Genomic DNA, 19,970 nt, shown 5'->3' with positions numbered 1-19,970 from the left:
AGTCTCTTGTATTGATCCTGCCAGTCTTTGGTTTACAGTAACATAATCAATAAGGTTTGCTATCTTACCATCACGTGAATACTGTGTTAACTTATGGGCCATCTTATGACCAAACACCTGTATTGGTTATAACCAAATTGTTATACCTATAAAATTACAAAAGTCTGTGGCCATTACTGCTTTCTTTTCCTACACCAAATTTACCTAGGCTAGAATATCATCTATCCCTATTTCTACCAACCTGGGCATTAAAATCCCCTAATAAAAACACCATATTCCAACCTGGGACCCTGTCTATTTGCTCATGTAACTGTAAGTAAAGTTCATCTGAGTAACTAGTATCTCCGTCAGTCGGGGTTTACATGGGCATATACTACTATAACTGATACCCTGAGCTGTTTAGTCATAAAATGAGCAATTAGTATTCAATTATTAATTCCTTTCCAGCCTAAACAAGACTTTGCAGTTTCCTTGTTCATCCTGAGCCCTTCTCTCTGTCCATGTACTACATTCTTCCTGCTTGGGTAAACAAAGTCTATATCACCAAATTTCTTGTTTCCTACCCCTGGGATATGAGTTTCTGAAACTTCTAATAAGTCCAGTTCGAATTTTATGAATTCGTCAGTCAAAATTTCGATACGATAGCTTTTTTTTACGTTGTAACATCCCAAGTCACTATTTTCATGTTCTTTAAATCATTGAAAGTGTTTTGACCTCAGGAAAAGCAATGGTCCTGAATACCACTAAAGGACGGGGAACAACATATCTTCTCAAATCTACACTGAAGCACTAAAGCTAGCTTAAAACCGGACAGCAAGAAGTCCATGGGACTTCCAGTATGAATGGAGGCTTTGTGCAATCCTGGGCCCATCTTGGTCACAACATGGTTTTCAGCACTTGGCAATGCTCTTCTATCAACAAGAGTTGAAATCCTGCATACACATTTTCAAGCCTATTACCTCCAACTTATTGTATATTCATGCCTACAAATATTATGCTACTATGGTGAGGCAACCCATAGTAGATAAATTAGCTAGGAAGAGTTTTTTCAGTCCAAAAACGTCAAACCAAAATAGACCAAGCCCAGAAGAATTATCCTTTAATCGGAATCCCATGCAAATGCTACGTTGCTTACTAGGCTATAATTTCCTTGAGGGGCGCCACTTCTCAAGAGGGAATTGAGTTGACTGCAAGGATTCCAAAAGCTCCCCAGTCTTGCAGGTACCCTGAAAAAGGGTTGAGGCAGCCCATTGCAGAAGCTGTTGTCCATAGATCTGGTTCTTACGCCCTGCCACAGTTGTTCTCCTATAGAGGATCCTCCCACAATGGTGTTCTGCATCACCATGCAATTTAACCCAATACTGAGAGAAGGTTTGTAATTCACTGGACATGTGCACACGCCAGTGGGCCTTGTTGAGTGTACATATGAGGGGCCTTCTTCCTCCTCCACCTTTATTTACGGTCCTGGGTGCTCCAGTTTCCATTATGGACCCCCAGGGGAAATCCCCCCCTGGTCTTTGCTTTCTATGGAAATATCCTACATATCATGTAGGACGTTCCCTTATTGCCACCTGAGGACACGCTGAGTGGCCTGGGGGAGGCCTCTACTGAGCAGTAGACATATATATATATATATATATATATATATATATATATATATATATAAATTATATAAATATATATATATATATATATATATATATATATGTATATATATATATATATATATATATATATAAATATATAAATATATGTATATATTTATATATATATATATATATATATATATATATATATATATATATATATATATATATATATATATATATATATATATATATATATATATATATATATATATATATATATATATATATATATATATATATATATATATATATATATATATATATATATATATATATATATATATATATATATATATATATATATATATATATATATATATATATATATATATATATATATATATATATATATATGTGTGTGTGTCTACTGCTCAGTAGGGGCCTCCCCCAGGCCACTCAGGTGGCAATAAGGGAACGTCTTACATGAAATGTAGGGTATTTCCATAGAAAGCAAAGACCAAGGGGGGGGGGATTTCCCCTGGGGGTCCATAATGGAAACTGGAGCACGGAATCACGTTTGAGAGAATAGCTTGTTATATGGTTCTTAGGAATTGAATTCTATTATGATTTTTGTTTGCTGGTTAAAAATGTTAGACCTTGTTGTGCTTTTGGTTTGTTTTATTTAAAGATGTATTTTTTCCTCAAGCGTTGTTTGTCATATACTGTATTTTGTGTTGCTATGGCCTGCAGACTTTTTGCAATAATTCTTATCTTATACATCACTTTATAGCAATAAGCTGAGATTGACCGACTAAGAAAAAGGAAAAAAAACTTGAAAAACTAGTATCACAAACTATTTCAACAAACCAAAAGTGAACTGTTATTATTAAGCACCAGGAAGTGCTTCTCTTTGGTTAGACATAGGTCTGAGATAACGACTTTGGTTATTATGAATTGTTTTTTGTATTTCTCTTAACTGGAGTATCTATCTGATGAGCAAAAAAAAAAAGTTAATTTAAGGTAAGGCCAATTTTATTTTTTAACCACCCTCTATCCCATAGTGCCTAGCTTGCGAGATATTTCTAACACAGGATGTCGTTGTTAATTCTATCATTTAATTATAGCATGATTTAAATGGGAAGACATTGGCTATTCGACGGGAAGATCAGTCAGTATGGGAGAGAAGAGCTCCATTATGTCCCAGTAATATAAGAAAGCTTGTAAAGTCTGGAGCGAAAGTGATAGTGCAGCCCTCCAACCGGCGCGCTTATCCTATGCAAGTATGTAGTTTTTAGTATATGAAATACAATCTTTTTTATTTTTATGTTGAACGTAGACCTCACGTTTAGCATAAAAAAAATGGAAAAAAGGCCAAGAAGAGGTTTCTGAGCCATAATCAATCCTCACTGAAAATATTTGACTGAGAAAATTCCAATCTATGGGATCTTTAAGACCTCGCATTTGACATTTGCTTAAAAAGTTTGACTAAGAAGAGGTATTTGAGTAGTTACAAATCCTCATTGAAAATATTTAAAGATAAAAGAAAAAACAATTCTACAAGACTTTATATTTGACTTCTTAAAACACGTTAAGCAAAGAAGGTATTTTTGAGTCAGTACTAATCCTCGTTGAAAATATTTGGCTAAAAAAAAAGTCTTCAAGACATTACATATGACATTTTATAAAAGATTAGGCAAAACTAGGCTTTTGAGTCATTATTGATTCTCATTGAAAATTTTTTGCCAAGCAAATTACTTAAGAAAAACGTCTGTAGTTGTCATTCAAAACAAGAGGTTTATGTTTTTTTTAACTTAATTTTAAAGCCCGTATATTTAATTTGCAGGCTGTAGGAAAGAACATAGAATGCTACTGTGAAATTTAGACTATATGTATTTCATTCCTAAGTCCCTGGATAACTTATGCTATTTTAATTGGCAAATAAATAAGACTAAGGTTTATTTAGACCCATTTGTACTTTATTAATTGAAAAAATTTGTACTTCTTAACTATTTAAAGTGATTAGCTCGGAAACCCTTAGAAAAGCAACTGTTTTAGAAGCTTTGTTCAGTTATTGTCCTAAAAGGCTTCAGCTTTTTGTCGTTTGGTACGAAAGAACGTCTGGGGTTTGACATGTAGATGTATGTATATACATGTGTGTATGCCTGTGAAATGTATCTGAGAAAGATGTATATACATGTGTGTATATCTGTAATATGTATCTAAAATATGGGGATGGGGAGTACAATTTTCTTGGGTTGTATGTTCGGTATATTCAAGTAAACTACACTCTTCTTTTTTCAATTTTTTTTTTATAAAGATATATCTACATACCCCTGAAGTAGCCCAAGACTGTGGCACGCACACATCCCCAGCAGTATAACTTATTTTGCGAATCAATTATGTGACTTAGATGTCAACACCACCCCCTCCATTTATCCATTTCAGTTCTCTCTCAGCACTCGTTTAGTAAACACCTCTTTAAGTCGATTGCGATTTACCAAAGACATTCTATAAATATCGACCTTTGACTTTGTTAATGGCTTTTTTGTGGTGCCTCATCAGTGGCAAGACCTAAGCACTTTTGTAATGAGTGTAAATTACGAGTCGTATCGTACCTGGTAAAATGTGCTGGTTGCAATTTTTGGTTCCACTCGGGGACTGAAAAAGTTTGCGAAGATGAAGATAGCCAATTGGAGTAACTATTGGATGTGATTATACTGACCACAAACTGCAAATTAAATTCTGTTTCTACTCCATGTTTTTCTTCCCCCTGTTCAGGCTCTTCTCAGACTTGGTGTATCTTTGTTGAGAGAAGAAGAACCCCCTGTCCAGAGAAAAGTATACTAAGCATCCTTAATGAAATAAGCAGTCATATTCCTTTTCCTGACCCCCAATAAACCCAACCATTCCCACCAACTGATGACATTAAGGCTGTCGAGCTCGAGTAACACAAGCATTTCCCTTGCCTCATCTTAGCGCTGCAGTCCCATATATCCTCCTGAAGGAATGGCAAGCACACCCCACCAACTTTTGATGTTTCTCCGTAATGATACCGTAACGATACCCTTCTAAAAGATACCGTAACGTCGATAAATCATGTCAAACAGGTAGCGTCAATCCAGCCCCTGTTTTAAGCCCAGACTTAACCGGAATCTCGACTCTAAGAGAGAAGTTGATGGAAGCTTTAGCTCATATTTCAAATTGCTTGTCCGTGTATGAAGGATACAACCCCCTTACTTCTTCCGAAGTCTACTCATTAGCCAAAAATATTTTCCAGGGCAATGTTTAGTGGTAAAAACTATGAAAAGCCATAAGCTTTTGCTTGTTAGAAAAGAAATAAGCTTTCCAGCTGAATATGGATATTTGTGAATAGACCATGGGCAACAAATATAATAAGTGCTTGTTTTCAAACCTGTGTAAAAGTTTTCAAAAAAGAGCTAATAACTCATGAGTGCAATTTCTTTTATTGCACATAGGAGTACTGTCTATTATTGCCCACAGCATTGCTATCCATTATGGATTTAAAGACACTATATCATCTGCACGGAGAGAATAGCTAACAAAACGTGTAGTAGATTAATTACACTGAATGGTGTTATTTTATCTGTGGGAATACTAAGCATCCTAGCTACACAAAGAAGTCCTTTCTTGGAAATTCCACAAAAACCACAATTCTGTCAAGACTAAAGTCAGTTCTTTTAGCTTGAAACAGCCAAGCAACAACGAGCAGACCCAAGAGTAAATTAAAATGAATGTTAGTTACCCCAGTGAAAACTTGAAAGCAAACAACAAGCCTTCCTTGACGTAGCACCAAGATCGGTGGCTCCTATAGACGATATGACATAAGTAAGAAGTAACAGGTTAGCTTCTGATCCAAACCTACCTGATCTGAAATTCCTTAAACTTGGTGGACTGACAAAGGATAACCCTTTATTTGACTGCCACTAATCCGCAAACCGCATGTATGCAGAAAACGCCAGAATTGACGCAGACACATTCCTCACTATGCGGAAACCCTTTGGACGATTCTTTTTGTTTAGCAGTGATAAGTACCTACACTAGGTGAATAAGAATATTTCAAGCTCCCCCAGAACTGGTGTATCTGTCCAGTACAGGTGCTTAGTTGCCATTCAAGTCACTCAAACTGTAGTAGAGTACTACACAACGCTCCTACAGACGTAAAGGTACTGCGCATGAACCGACTCGTAAGTCACTCGTTTGTTGGTTTCACGCAAGTGGTGAGTGTAGAAAAGTGGAAAACTGCATTTCTTGGTGTTTGCTCAGACTTTTACAGCTGTCGCGACGATTGTTGTGCTCTACTACACATTTTTGTTTAAAACGTTTTCTCCTGGCCTGTGTTTCATGAACTGTTGCGCTAATATGCGCTTCACTTTCCTCAGAATATAAACACTCCGTTTCAAGACAGTACTGTGAGGTCCAGAAAACGGGAGGGGGGGGCAAAAATATGCACCTCTGTCAACGTAGAGCCACCAAAGGCAGCTATCTTCAGTCCCATTTATAGATTTGAATCTCAGACCGTCAGTCTAACTCAAACCAAAGCAGCTGATGCCCCTCCCCCATCCTACTAGTCTCTTCTCTTGAAACCCTGGAAGAACTAGAAAGAAGTAGTGTTAACCACTGTCCCTCCGCTATATATTGTTTAAATAATGAACAAATTTGGAGTTTCAGAGAGATCAAAGATTTAACCCCCTTTTAACCGTATTATCCAAATATCTTAACCTGACAATAATTCATTGTACTGATAAACGAATTAGAGACCATTTAAGACTTTCCGTTAATCATCACTCAATCCCCAAATTATTTCGTTCATATATCCTCTCATTTATGAACAAAACAGACGACATCGATTTATGCTCAAAATTCAACTTGTTAATATTGCTTGTACCAGAGATTCCTGCTCAGCGACCAAGGAGTTGGTTGCATTTTACAGATATGTTTTGTAGTATATCGTGGAGGTTGTGTTGTATTATTTGACAATCATCCACAAAAAGCACAGTCCTTGTCTTTAACGACACGTCAAATAAATACGGTTTAAAAGGCCATAAGGTTGTGTTGCAGGCCTTGTAAGCAACCAGCGTCACAATTATGTATAAAATAAGATGTTTGTACAAAAATTACGGTACTAAAATAATAAGTGAAACACAAATCTGATTCTCGAAAATTTGACGATACAGTTCAGAATATTGTAAGTGAAAAACTGACTAGAATTAGAGTAATAGATGATGATGATTAGCGCTGTCGACTAATGAGGTCAACAAATTTGTGTATCTATTTGCAGAATTCACCAACGACTAAAAGTGTTGCTGCTTAATGCCTCAGGTTTCAGCCTCAGGTAATGCCTCAGGTCTCTATTCTAAATATTACTTCAGTTGCTAATAAGCTGAAGGCACTTGATTCCCTGATATCTAGTTGCCCAAATGAGATGCTGATTAAGTCGATTATCAAGTGCTCTGATCTCCTTTAGCAACACACAAACATTGCTCCGTCTCTGTAAAAATTCAGCTTTTATTTTCTTTTTACTTAATTTCTTTAACAGTATGATAAAGAATGTTTAGAAATGTATACCCGAAGATTGTTTGTTGAAAATTTCAAAATGCATCAAGAATTTCCGAAAAATTTGGTAAGATGCCAAGCATTCTGATTTTTTCTTTTCTTTGCCAGGGGTCGGTATCATGCATATAATACTCGCCGAGAAATAGAACCTTCACTTTTTGGTTTTCATAGAAGGCAATAGACGTTGGGACACCTAATGTGCCTTCTGGATTTTTAGGGTGGATTTACAGCCCTCTAGGCCCTAAGCTTCAAACTCAAGAGCCTTGGTTCCAGAGTCCTGGAGGGTACCACTGAGGCCTCAAAGGTGTTTACAAATACCCCTGAAATTCATAGCTCCATGCCAATATCTAGTAAAAACGCAAAACTAACAATTGAAATTTCTCCGTTGGGAATAGAATACTGTATGATTCTGATTTTTTAGAGGAGCACTCCCTAGCTATACATATACCCCTTTCTGTACATATATGAAACCCATTTAGTTAAAATACTTTCATAGGTTATGTTAGTATCCTTTTTCTAAAAAATTGCTGTATTATTGTTTTGTTGTAGGCTTATGCAAATGCAGGAGCTGTTATACAGGAAGACATTTCTGAAGCACCATTGATCCTTGGTGTTAAGCAAGTACCAATAGATGCCTTAATTCCAAATAGAACCTACTGTTTCTTTTCACATACAATCAAGGCTCAAGAGGCCAATATGCCTTTACTGGATGCAATTTTGGAAAAGGTATGTTCATTTACTATGGGTATTTACTTAGAGTTATTACCCCCAAAAGAGGTGTTTTTCAAAAGACAGGGGAAGAGACCCCCGCTCCCCGTTAAAAAGGGTTAACTGGTTCTAAATCTGTAGTTCCAAGCAAGAAAACAAATATTAAGATTCACACTGGTTTGGTCATTTGAAGGGGAAGTCCTTCTTGTATGGAAGATGCTTTGAACCAATGTCTTAGAATATCTGAAAGAGCCATTTCAAACGTAAATTTAAAGTTCCAAAGCTCTTTCGAATGAATGAAAAAAAAAAAAAAAATACCACAATAGTGTGCCAATATATGCTATTTTGCACTGTTTGGTAACAGATTAGGCCCAAATAAAAAAAATATTACTGAGCAAAACTATTAAATTTCTTTGGGTTTAAGAGCGCTAGAATCAAAAAGCTATTTATGTAGCTGTCCCCTCCCCCTCCGATATGTAGGGCAATTTTCGTTCTGTTATAAGTTTTAAGGTTGCTTTACTTTTTCAATTTTTTTTAGTAAAAACCCTATGAAATTTTTAAACGATTTTATTGTCAAATGCCTTACCCGGTCCTGATCAGTGGTAATTCTTTTGACAATAGCAGATAAGGGACTAAATATGTAAAAATCACTACCATAGTCACCGTACAAATTTTTATGCTAACTCGAAATAACACAGAGTCAAAGTCAAACCTAAGACATTTAAATATCCAACTTGCTGAAAAAAAACATTAAAATGAAATAATTTCAAGTCCAAATTAAAAAAAAAAACTTTTAAATCAATAACGAATAAACGAACGAGGAAACGAAAGTATTTGCGTTACGCATATGGCGTGCTGTTACCCGCTGAATTTTAGGTACTGGTTCAGCTTTTTTTCGTGGGCGGATTTGGCGCGAGGGTGAAATGCTCAAGGGTGAGGGGGGGATTTCGCTAAGCCGCTAATTTGCCAAAATAAACACACCAAACATAATTCATCACAGCGTATCGAAAGAGTTGTAAGGGAAAATTGTTTTGAAAGGGAGCAATAAGGGACTTAGGAGGATTTAGAAACTGCCAGAAGAGTTCGCTATTGGATCCTTTCCAGGTGGTCCTTCCGATTCAAAGTCGGACCGTAATGCCAAAAAGGGACAAGCAAATTCAACCAGTGGTCGGATAAACGTAAGGAAAATAGATGATGGGGTTGGGACACCATGACAAGCAAGGAGTTTTAAAGAAAGGATACCCAGGTTTGCCCCTTTGATTATCTCCTGTGTCTGTTTATTAGAACAAATTGATGAGTTCTTGTGACTTTTTCAAAGACAACCCTTTAAAGGATTCAACACCTTTTCATATAAATGCCAAAGACTAGGTCTAGGCTAAATATTTGGTTAAAAGTCGGCTCAAATCAGGATGTTTCTCTCCATCATGTGCAATTCAATTGACATTAACTGGCCTCTTATGAATCAATATGGTAACAAGAGAGTAGGACCATTCAAATATCCATTGAATACTTTCTAGTTATAATTTTTATAATGGATTAATATTGCCCCCCTCCCACACACAATACCTGGACATAACCCTAGGAAATCCTTAAGCACAGGCGCACAAATGAAGGAAGCTCTAAAAATCCTTAAAGCTACTTTATAGTATTTATATATTTTTATTATTTTCATTGCTGGAGGTGCATTGATTCACTTTACCCCCCTCCTCCTGATGGATAAATGCTCGGCCCCTATATATTTTCCCATTGTATTTTATGATACTGCTATTATGTTTCTCTGCTTGAGTAATATTCCTGTCGTAAAATTAGTGTATACCATAATGTTATGATATTATTATAGTTATAAAAGTTATAATAGGAATATGTTATAATAGTTGTAATGTTAATATATATATAATTTTATGATAGGTTTGACGTGGCTAACAGTTACCCATCTTAAATTGGATTCTATTCTGAATAATATTGAATTTTACTCAGGGAAAAGAGTTTGTTTAATCCCGTTTTTACTCTTGGTTATTAATGGCCGGGATTTGCCCTTTATTATGTAACCATGATGGGGAGATTGTACTGCAGTAGTAGAACCTTGTTGCTTTTGTTAGTCTCCTATTTGCTTCTTATAATGAATGATAAGAAAAACAACAACAAATGAATGAACTAACAGGATTTTACCTCATCCACAGCCAAACTGGAGGACCCTCCTGGAGGCAAAATATAAGAAAAAGTAGTGACTAGGACTACTATTTGATTAGGGCTGACTAGAAATAGGACGACTAGTGACTAGTGTACATTCCCTGTGCCTCTCTTTTGAATGCCTTTGAATAGTCACTTTTTGTCACTTTATCTGAATGGAAAAGGCGCTAAATTCACTTTTCTGGCGTATCTCATTACGGCCGACCTCATTAGTCGCTTTTTTGTGTTTTTCCCTGAAAAGTTGTCTCATTTTCCTGCTTAATGCTTTGATATATTTTGTAACGTATGAACGATCTTCTGAAAAACTTGTTTTAACTTTTTTCAGGAAAATAGAAATTGTACTTGCCAAGACGTTTCTCTTGAAAAGCAGTGGTCATTTCATCAGCGTTACGGCATAATTTCATCAGAATTCATGCCGTCCCATTTTTCAGTCGTGAACCAATTACCGAAATTAAACAATCCATCATTTGTGATAGGCCGACTCGTAGTTGTTTAAGTCGTGTCTGTGACCGGGACTTTGCTCATATGGTGTAGCTCGAGGGTGAAGTGGTAGCTTCCTTTTATTGGGAGGCCTGGTGACGGTTTCCTATAGAACTGAGACATGGTATTAGCTATTCGGTCCAGAGCCGTTTCAGCTTTTGTTGTTGGGGAATTAACTAACTATTTTAGACTAATCCTGCTTCCAAAGCCTCTAGTCTTTGTCCATTAGCGTCACCAAGCAGGAATATACCACCCTTGGGGTATTTACCCTGTACATAGTCAGCACTTAATTGAAGTTTATCCTGGAAAGCTTTTCGAGAACTGGCATCTTGTCTTGGTGAATGATAAAAAACACAAGTAGCAATACCATTATAATGCAAAGGCAGGCGTTTAGGCTTTGTAAACACCCAAAGAATCTCGTTATAATCATCAATCACAGGTATCTCAATCTTAAGACAGAATTTTCTTATTAATACAAATTATGAGACCTCCTCTTTTTCTCCCTCCTCCTTATCTTTTTATTATAACTGGACAAACCAGGTAGACCAAGAATTTTGCCTATGACTTTTAAGATGAAAATCTAGGAGATAGCTGACAGCCCAGTATAAAGCAAATAGTGATCGAGTCTCGATGTTTTCCTAAAGACCCAAACCCCTATCCTTCATTCTATGACGGTCTGACATAGCCGTGAAATCATTACGCTTCTGATATTAATCAGATGTTTCAGACTTCTGAATGCTGAATACATAGCCTGCTCTTCATTTTTAGTGTTAATGTTGCTAGTAGGGCCAAGGATATTTGAAAATCCAAGTAGAAAAAAATTGTTAGTATTGTTTTCTTCTTTTTCTTCAACACTGACTAAAAAATTGCATGGTAATTAATACTTTCGCAAATGTAAACTACATACCAAACATGGTGGAAAATGTAACGCACACCGTAGGTAGTAACTCCAATCTATAATTAAAATATTCATTTTGATTTGAACAATATTGGTCTAAAACATTTATAATGCTAACAATTAAATTCATTCACAAAAATTACAACTTTATTCAGAGAAAAAACGATTGGTAATTAACAGATATTAAAAAAATAGTATTCCAACTTCTTTATTGATCACTTGTTATTAATTACTGTGTGTGTAAATATTTTGTATTAAGATTGTATTATTCCAATTTTCCGAATGGTCTCTTATAATTAATTATTATGTATGTTGATATTTTTCTGTATGCATAATTTATGTTATTTAATTTAGTTATCATATTTCAGAATATCCGTCTCATTGATTATGAAAGAATGGTTGATCACGCTGGCCATAGGGTCGTGGCATTTGGTAAATATGCTGGTGTTGCAGGAATGATCAATATTTTGCATGGACTGGGACTTCGTCTTCTTGCACTTGGACATCACACTCCATTTATGGTGAGAGTATTCCTAGACCCTTCTTTTTCAGTACGAAAATGCTCACAAATAGGTTTTTGGGTAGAAAATGTTTACAAATAGGTTTTTGGGTAGAAAATGCTCACAAATAGGGTTTTTGGGTAGAAAATGCTCACAAATAGGTTTTTGAGTAGAAGGAGGTTTTTGGGTAGAAAATGCTCACAAATAGGTTTTTGGGTAGAAGGAGGTTTTTGGGTAGGAGAGTAAAAGGAGGTTTTTCATGATGGCTTTTTGAGGGTCCAGCTAGAAAAAAGAGTTAGAGGCCTTTTGGGGCTTTTTTTTGCGTTCAAAATAAATTATTTTAAGAGAAGACTTCTTTTTTTTTATTAATAACTGAACAGTTAACATTTAATAGCTTTTAATATCTAATAGTACGAAATTTAGGATTGAAAAATAGGAGATAGGGTTTCTCACTCCTCGTAAATGTTGGCTATGAGATAAGATGCTTAGTTCAAACAATTGCTACTTCAACCACCGAAGGGCCAAATTTTGGAGTCAATAAATGAAAACATGAAAACGAAAAAAACACGAAAACAGAAAAAAACTGGCAAAGAACGCTAAAAAAAAAAAGTCAGAATAAAAAACCAACTGCTATCCAACAATTGTACTGGGATTTGTCATTACAAATTAAAAAGATGATAACCGGTATAACTCAATAAAAAATAAATATAAAAAAAAAATAAAAGCAGAATTAAAAAAATGTAGGGGTGGGGAACAGAACAGGCAAACAAATACAAAACTTGGGCAACACCAGTACTAAATAATAAAAGAGGGAAACTGGCAGATTTTTTTTTCGTAATGAAGCGATAAAGCGCTTTTTCGTATCTGAAGGTACAGTATCGGACAGGAAAAAGAAAAGAACAGGCTGGGAACCGGTCCAAGGAGGCTGGAATCTGGGTTGTGAACGTGTGTTTGGAGAAATGTGATCCGTCCAACGTTTTTTCGTTGTATTTTTGTAGAAACATAGGCACAACATACCTCTCCTGTGCTCAAGCGTTTCTTTCCTATTTTTTAAAAGGAGGGAATAGTGTACTATGCCTTCTTCGAAGTTTTTTTTTTTTTTTTTTTTTTTTTTTTTTTTTTTTTTTTGCTTAAGATTCAGTTTTATGTGAATCCTCCTTGGATATGCCAAGGTGTCAAAGTGAACAAGCAGATTCGAGATGAAAGTAAACAAAAGAAAGTATTAATCATTAAAGAATGGGGAGAAGGAATGCCAGATTTGCTTAGACATTTATTGAGGGAGTTAGGTGCATTAGCTTTATGGATAATGTTTTTAACATGGATACCTCACTTTTAATGAGACGAAATTTTGACACCAAATAACCCTAAGGAGGGCACAGAAATTTCTAGGGGCATAGGATTGAAGAAATGGGGATGGAATTTAAGGGAACAAATTAGTATAATCATAAATTTAGAGGGGCTGGATCATGACTGAGAAAAGAACGGGGCCTAGGATAGTGCTTTGGGATACTCCATTGTGGACGCGGGAAGATTGGAATAACAATTCTGATATTTGACTAGATCTGATCTTTTTGATAAGAAAGAGACAACCAAAGCTGCCAGGGAAAAAATCAGTAGACGGATCTGGTTTACTTAGCATTTGGACATCATTTAATTATTTAAATACTATTCTCTCCTTTTAACAATTTTTAATATCAAACCATTAATGGTAAGAGTGACTTGTTCGTAGCAATCGAAACTCTAAAGAACGGAGATCGGAAATACTCAATACGCCAAAAACTCGATTTGAGTTTCTAGTTATCGGTTTCCCTTCCTCTTTGAATCATATCCTGTGCGGTAATTTTTTCTTTATTCCCTGAACCTGGCAAGTTCCAATTCCATAATCTACTTCTTGTCCTCTACCTATCATCGTCAATAGCATGAATATGCCTATTGAACTTTCTTTCAGAGACGCCAACAGATATTTTTGGTGAGGTGACCACTGGGAAATTATTCCAAACGAATATACGGTGTAAATTGAGCTGTTTTTATAGTAATCAGTTCTAGATCCTGCAAGTAATTGTTTCCTTGTATTTGCTCTAACCCTTTTTATTTTATTTTTTTTATAGCACCTCGGCTTGGCTCACAATTACAGAAATTCAGGAAATGCAAGGCAAGCTGTTCGTGATGCTGGTTATGAAATAGCTTTGGGAATGATGCCAAAATCAATAGGGCCGTTGGTGTTTGTTTTTACGGGTAGTGGCAATGTATCACAGGGTGCACAGGAAATTTTTCAGGAGCTTCCGCACGAATATGTTCCCCCTTCTTTGCTGAAGAAGGTTGCACAGCATGGTGGTACGCTTTCTTTGCTATTTTGTTCCATAACACTATTGGCTGTCAAATGGGTAGCTTTTCATGACCAAAACCATTCCTTTCCACAGATATGGCTACTTCGAAGAGTTTTCAGTAAACTTCTTGTAAAATGTGTGGGGAATTATAGTAAAATCTTTCTGGAAATCCTATTAAAGCTCAAAGACTCTTTGACAAGTACTCATAAGAAAGTGATTGGGTAGACTTTTGCTTTTGGGGCTGATTTGTTGTGGTATATGCTCATAGAAAGGGTATCTAAGGGTAAAATATATAAAAGGTATATTATCTAAGGATTTATTAAGGGTATCTACTCATAAAAATGAATATTCTTATAAAATGACCGAAAGTAGTAGTATATCTATTCCAAAAATTTAGTTGTAGAATAGGAGAGTCCCAAAGAGCCAGCAGTAGTGAATGATTCTGAAGAAACTTTTGTGGAACATTGTAATTTTGTAAGCATACAATGTTGAAAAAGAGTTTTGATTCAAAGCAGTATAAGCTTCTCTACAAAAATATTCCCCCTTCCCCCTTTGCTGACGAAATATTGTGGTAGACTTTCTTTGTTGGGGTGATCTGAACAAATTCTCAGGACTAAAACCATCAAAATTGGTCAGTACAATTACTACACAGACCCCTAGAGAAAACTTCAGAAATTTTGGCAAAATCCGAAAAAAATGTTGTTAAAATCTTATACAATCACGTTAAAAATTTCTAAACCTCTTTAACAATTATTTGCATAAAACTCAAAAAAATACACGATGCAGCTGCTTATAGATCTCCTCTTTGTGGCTGATTCGTTGTGTAGTCTGCTTATAGCAAAGTCTAACCTAGATTACAATTTATTTTTCAGAATAAAAAGCTAATGTTGGCATTAATCTTTCAAAAATTAAACTGCAGAGTAAGAAAAAAGTTAAAAACTCGAGCAGTTATTTTTTTCGTAAAGAAAAAAATAAAATAAAAGCGAAACATAAGTTATATGAAAACGGAGTCTGTAGTGAATTTTGATGCTTCTGTGTGAGTATATTCCTCCTTCATTTATTTCTTCGTCTGTTTTATTTCTTGGATTACTTTGGGCTATGGGAATATCACGTGACACAGAGAACAGGTAATGCAGGCATTAAGCAAGTGCCTTTGGGCTATATCGTAGCAGTAAATGCACTGATATTCACTCATTTGCTCCCATAATGTCTGAAAGTTTACACTTTATTTGCCTCTATCACGTTTTGGATTATTGCCAAATTTTAGCTAAAAAAGTTTTGAACAACTAACTATTTTAGTTCTATAAATAAATGAAGAGAATAAAATTTCGACACCCATAAGATGAAAACAGGCGACCTGTTTTATTTTCTATCTGAAGAGAAAAAGAGAGTTTGACCTGGGCAAATTTTCTGTGCTAAAGTTTCCTTGATTCTCAGGTTTGATTAACTAGATTTACTTATTTATTTCGACGATTCAACGTGGCAACACGGGTAGTATTGCAAACTTTACAATTTAAATGCAACTAAAAGAATAAAATGAGAAATCGCGGTTTTTGAGGAAATTCAAAATTTTACATCATTCCGTCTGATGACTGTGGCTACATTGCTTTGCAAGCTCTTCGAGTCACTGTTTATAGGCAAACTCTAAAAAGTGCGCTTCTTATCTTTACCCCACTCTGGCTTCAAGCGAGGGACAGAGTGTGCTGAGACCTTAAACGTCGCTGTCAACTTCTTGATTGATGCCGAATCTTCTGGGGAGAGCCTTGCTTTAGCCTTGACATTAAATACGCATTTGACTCTCTAATCCATATTCATGTAGCTATGCTTCTGAAGACGAGTAAACGTGGATGGAATCTGGCTGTCATTGGCTCTCCAGAATTGGTATTCAAGATTACGGATCCAACTGAACCTACATCCTCCCTTTACTTCCTTTCCCCTTTCCCCATTCCCTTTACTCGACTTACTCCAGTCAAGGAAGAAGCCTGTCAAGAAGCAGTAACCTCTCCCGTACTTTTCAATAACTGTGCACTTGTTGCCAGGGGCGAATCTCCAGCATTTTTATTCGGGGGGGGGGCAAGAGGGGTCCATATCCGGATGGTTAAGGGGCCTGGAATATATAATAATTTTTTTTCTGCACATTATTAGGGGGGCATCTGCCCCCCCTTGACCCCTTCAAACGACGCCCCTGCTTGTTGCTCAAGATCCATGTCCATCTTCGCTGACTCTTTCTTCTATTAACCTGTCTTTGATATGTTGTCTGGACGACATCATGAATGAAGAGCCATCTCTTCTATCTGCTGAAGAACCAAACTCTAGCAGATAACTGAAATTATTGGAATCCTACAAGGTGAATATCAGAAAGCTGAACTTCATTTCAACTCTTCTTAACCGTCGCTGCTAATCTCTTGATTGATGCCAAATCTTCGAGGGAGAGCCTTGCCTCAGCCATTGACATGTATTTGACTCTTTAATCCATGCAGCGATGCTTCTGAAGGCTAGTAGACCTGAATTGTATATCTGTCATTCGTAACCTCTGAAATCGGTATTCAAGATTATGGTTTCGATTGAAGCTACCTCCTGAAAAAAGTTTGTTCCTCATTCCTTGCACTCAACTTATTGAAGTCAAGAAAGGAGTAGCCACCTCCCCCTTGCTTTTCTATGCTTGTGTAGTTGATGCTTAAGATCTCTGTCTATCTTTTTTTTTGCTAAAAGTTCTTTTAAGGATTGCCAATAATCTTTGATGAACTATTGAAAGTATATTACATCAGTTGTAGAACAAATTTCATTGATGAGATACAACATTTTTCAATTAAATACTGGAAATAAAAATTAAAACAATTAAAAGAGGGGACCCCCTCTACCACACTCTATGACCAAACTACAACCGATTCGACCTATCTAGTGATAGTACAACTATCATTATAAAAAACACCAAGTCTTTTTTTCAATGATTTCTTTTTCATTCAGGAAGTTATATTCACTGTATATCTTTTTCATTCAGGAAATTATATTCACTGTATATCATTCACTCTATATCTTATTATTCAGTGATTCCATTTCTGTCCTACTTGCAGATTTAAAGGTGTATTCATTTCGACTTTTCTAAATCTTAAAACAAGAGCACCTAATCTTGAACTGATAAATTTAGGCATCTGTCTTCTATTAACCTATCTCTGGTAAGTTTTGCGGACGACATCCTGAACCTTAGCCGAACTCTTCAGCTGATAACTAAAATTTTCGACTTTCTAGAAACTGAAGACCAGAAAGTTATACTTCAATTAAACTCTTCAAAATTGGATATCGTATTTTCAATTGGGAAATGGACTCTCGTTTTAATACTATAACCCTCGCTTCTAGCTCTCTCCAGCCCGTTGAACACCTTACATATTTGGGTCTATCCATAGATTCGTGAATCCGACACATCCAGAAGCTTCTCTTCGACCAATTTAAACGAAAAATTACAACATCTTACGCTTCTATCCTGTCGGGGAAACTACGATTCTACCAATTGCTTCTAGCAAATCTGTACAGCGCTGTCGTTATTCCTCACATACTGCATGCTACTTTCTTCTTGGGACATCTCACTAAAACTGATCGGAACAATATATTTTTGTTTTGCAAAATATTTGCTTCATTTTTCTTCGTGGTACAGGAATATGCAAGTCATTACCAAAGTCAAAGTTGTTAGTAATAACGTCACCGTGGCTAGACAGATAGCGAACCACATTCAAAATGTTTTTGGCTTTTCTGTCATATGCCTAGAAAAATATTTTATCCTCCTTGCAAGACCTGAAGCCGACCATGAAACAACTCAGAAGAGAAGAAAATATAAATAGGAACCCTTAAATTCAAAGTAGGAAAATTTAAGGCAAATTTTTCACCTGTCTAAACAATAATGTGTCCTCAATATAAATGAAAACAAAAGAAATTATAAAAAAAAACAATACTAACTTTTAAAGGGCTCCAAAAGTTAAATCAAAATTAAGAATCAAACAACTAAACAAATTACCGCATTGACAAGTCGAGGTTATACAATTGGGCTTCTCCTATCCAATACAAACCTTAAATAATTCGGTTTCTCCTTTTGAGGTCTGAATTTATTTTAATGATTACAAATATTTTTTTTTCACTTGCCTTGTTCTTTATACAAGGCAAAATATATATATTTCCTCTTTGTATTTCTCTTGACAGTTCCGGTTATTTGTTTTTGGGGATTTCATTTTGTTATTTTCTCTTTTGTGCATCACTTTTGGTGCTGAAGGATATGCTTTATCCTTCAGAGAAGCTAAATTGTTTGAACAGTCTATCTTCCTGGTTTCATGTGTCTTCCGGAATATTAGTCAATTAGAAAATTTTTGATTTTTATTTGAACAAATAATTGGTTTCATATTTCGTGATTTCATTATCTACTCTGTAAAACATGCCTTTGCAAATAAATACAGTCTTAAGTTTAAAATTAATATCAAGGATTTGTAAATTTCTTCTTAACGCTTTTGTCTATTTAGCCTGAAATTTAACTGTTAAGGTCAATATTTTTTTTAGGAGGGGGGGGGGGGAGAGACGAGCACAAATTTGAGTATGTTTTTGGCTTACTTTTAACCTAAACCATTTAGTAAAATTAATGTTTTTTTTTTGTGTGGGTGTCTGTGTGTCTTTCGTGGTGAAGTATTTTTTTTCATTAAAATCTTCATAAATACATTGCTTTTATGAATAGGTTATAAGTTTTGGCTAAAAATACTACGATTTTATAAAAGGGTGTATGGCAACCTGATCAGATTGAAAAGGAATGCCCAGAAAAAAAACTCCTTGAACGACCTTAGTTTTAACGATGAAGGTGTAACCCCTTCCCCAATCATTGAGAGTGGACTAATGATTGAGAGTTTCTAAATCCTAAAGTTGGGATAATGCCATGAGATCTTTGATCAAACCATTATTACCATAAACGCACTCCTTGAAATTTTATTTCCTGATTTTTTTCTTATCCTACGGGATGTAAAGTGGGACGTTAATTTAGTTCAACTTTATTTTTAAACTGAGATACGTTGGATTGAATAGCTTAAGAACAAATGCCCCTGTGGTATAATATTTTACCATATGCTTGTTTTGTACATTCTTTTTCTCTATGGGAGCTGAAATTTACATGCCGGTCGACGTTAAAGAGATGTGTTGTTATGGTGAGTGACGGTTTTCCTCTTTTATTTCAAAGGATCTTCAACGTCAGTCTTTTTAAAATTTTCTTGGTTAAGTGGTATAACTCGGAACTTTTGCTGTGGGGGATATTTGCTCTGAAAAATGAATCTGCTAACAACAGGGTTACATAAATATTAATTTCGGAGGATTTAGACAGTTTGTTAAGTACTAATTTAAGTAGAATCCAAAAACCTTTATTCAAGATTTCAAAATAGGGGCTTTAGGAGATTCCAGGGGGGAGGGGGCTACGGAACGTATTTTTCATCCATTGAATGGCTTCCTAGTGGGTTTATTTGTTTCGTTTTCGATCTGCTTTGGTTTTTGCGCCTCTTCCTAAGTGTTTGTGTAACGGGTCACAAATGAATTATTATCATTTTGAGGGGACCCTTCTAGAGATTTAGTGGTGAGACCCTTTAAAACAAAAATAGTACATCAAAGTCCTACCCTTTTGTGGCTTATGGTTTTGTGTTCCCACCAGCAGACTTTACTAGAATCACCTAGCAAACTTAGACCG

General features: G+C 35.7%; 1 protein-coding gene across 2 annotated transcripts in view; it reads left to right on the top strand.

Moving 5' to 3' along the window:
- LKRSDH (lysine ketoglutarate reductase/saccharopine dehydrogenase) overlaps nt 1-19,970 on the top strand; it is a 108,536-nt gene that overhangs the window by 8,875 nt on the left and 79,691 nt on the right. Inside the window, exons 2-5 of one of the 2 annotated variants that reach the window (XM_089088148.1) lie at nt 2,714-2,869; nt 7,713-7,889; nt 11,808-11,960; nt 14,048-14,273. In XM_089088148.1, the coding sequence (XP_088944274.1) occupies nt 2,714-2,869; nt 7,713-7,889; nt 11,808-11,960; nt 14,048-14,273 (712 nt within the window). The remainder of the gene's footprint in view (nt 1-2,713; nt 2,870-7,712; nt 7,890-11,807; nt 11,961-14,047; nt 14,274-19,970) is intronic. The other variant, XM_089088155.1, reaches the window with a different exon arrangement.

Source organism: Artemia sp. Qi Xiang Cuo, chromosome 1 (genome assembly GCF_049724085.1).
Source record: "Artemia sp. Qi Xiang Cuo chromosome 1, ASM4972408v1, whole genome shotgun sequence".
Taxonomy (NCBI): domain Eukaryota; kingdom Metazoa; phylum Arthropoda; class Branchiopoda; order Anostraca; family Artemiidae; genus Artemia; species Artemia sp. Qi Xiang Cuo.
Note: the sequence above shows the minus strand (reverse complement) of the source record. Positions and strands in the feature narration are given on the sequence as shown.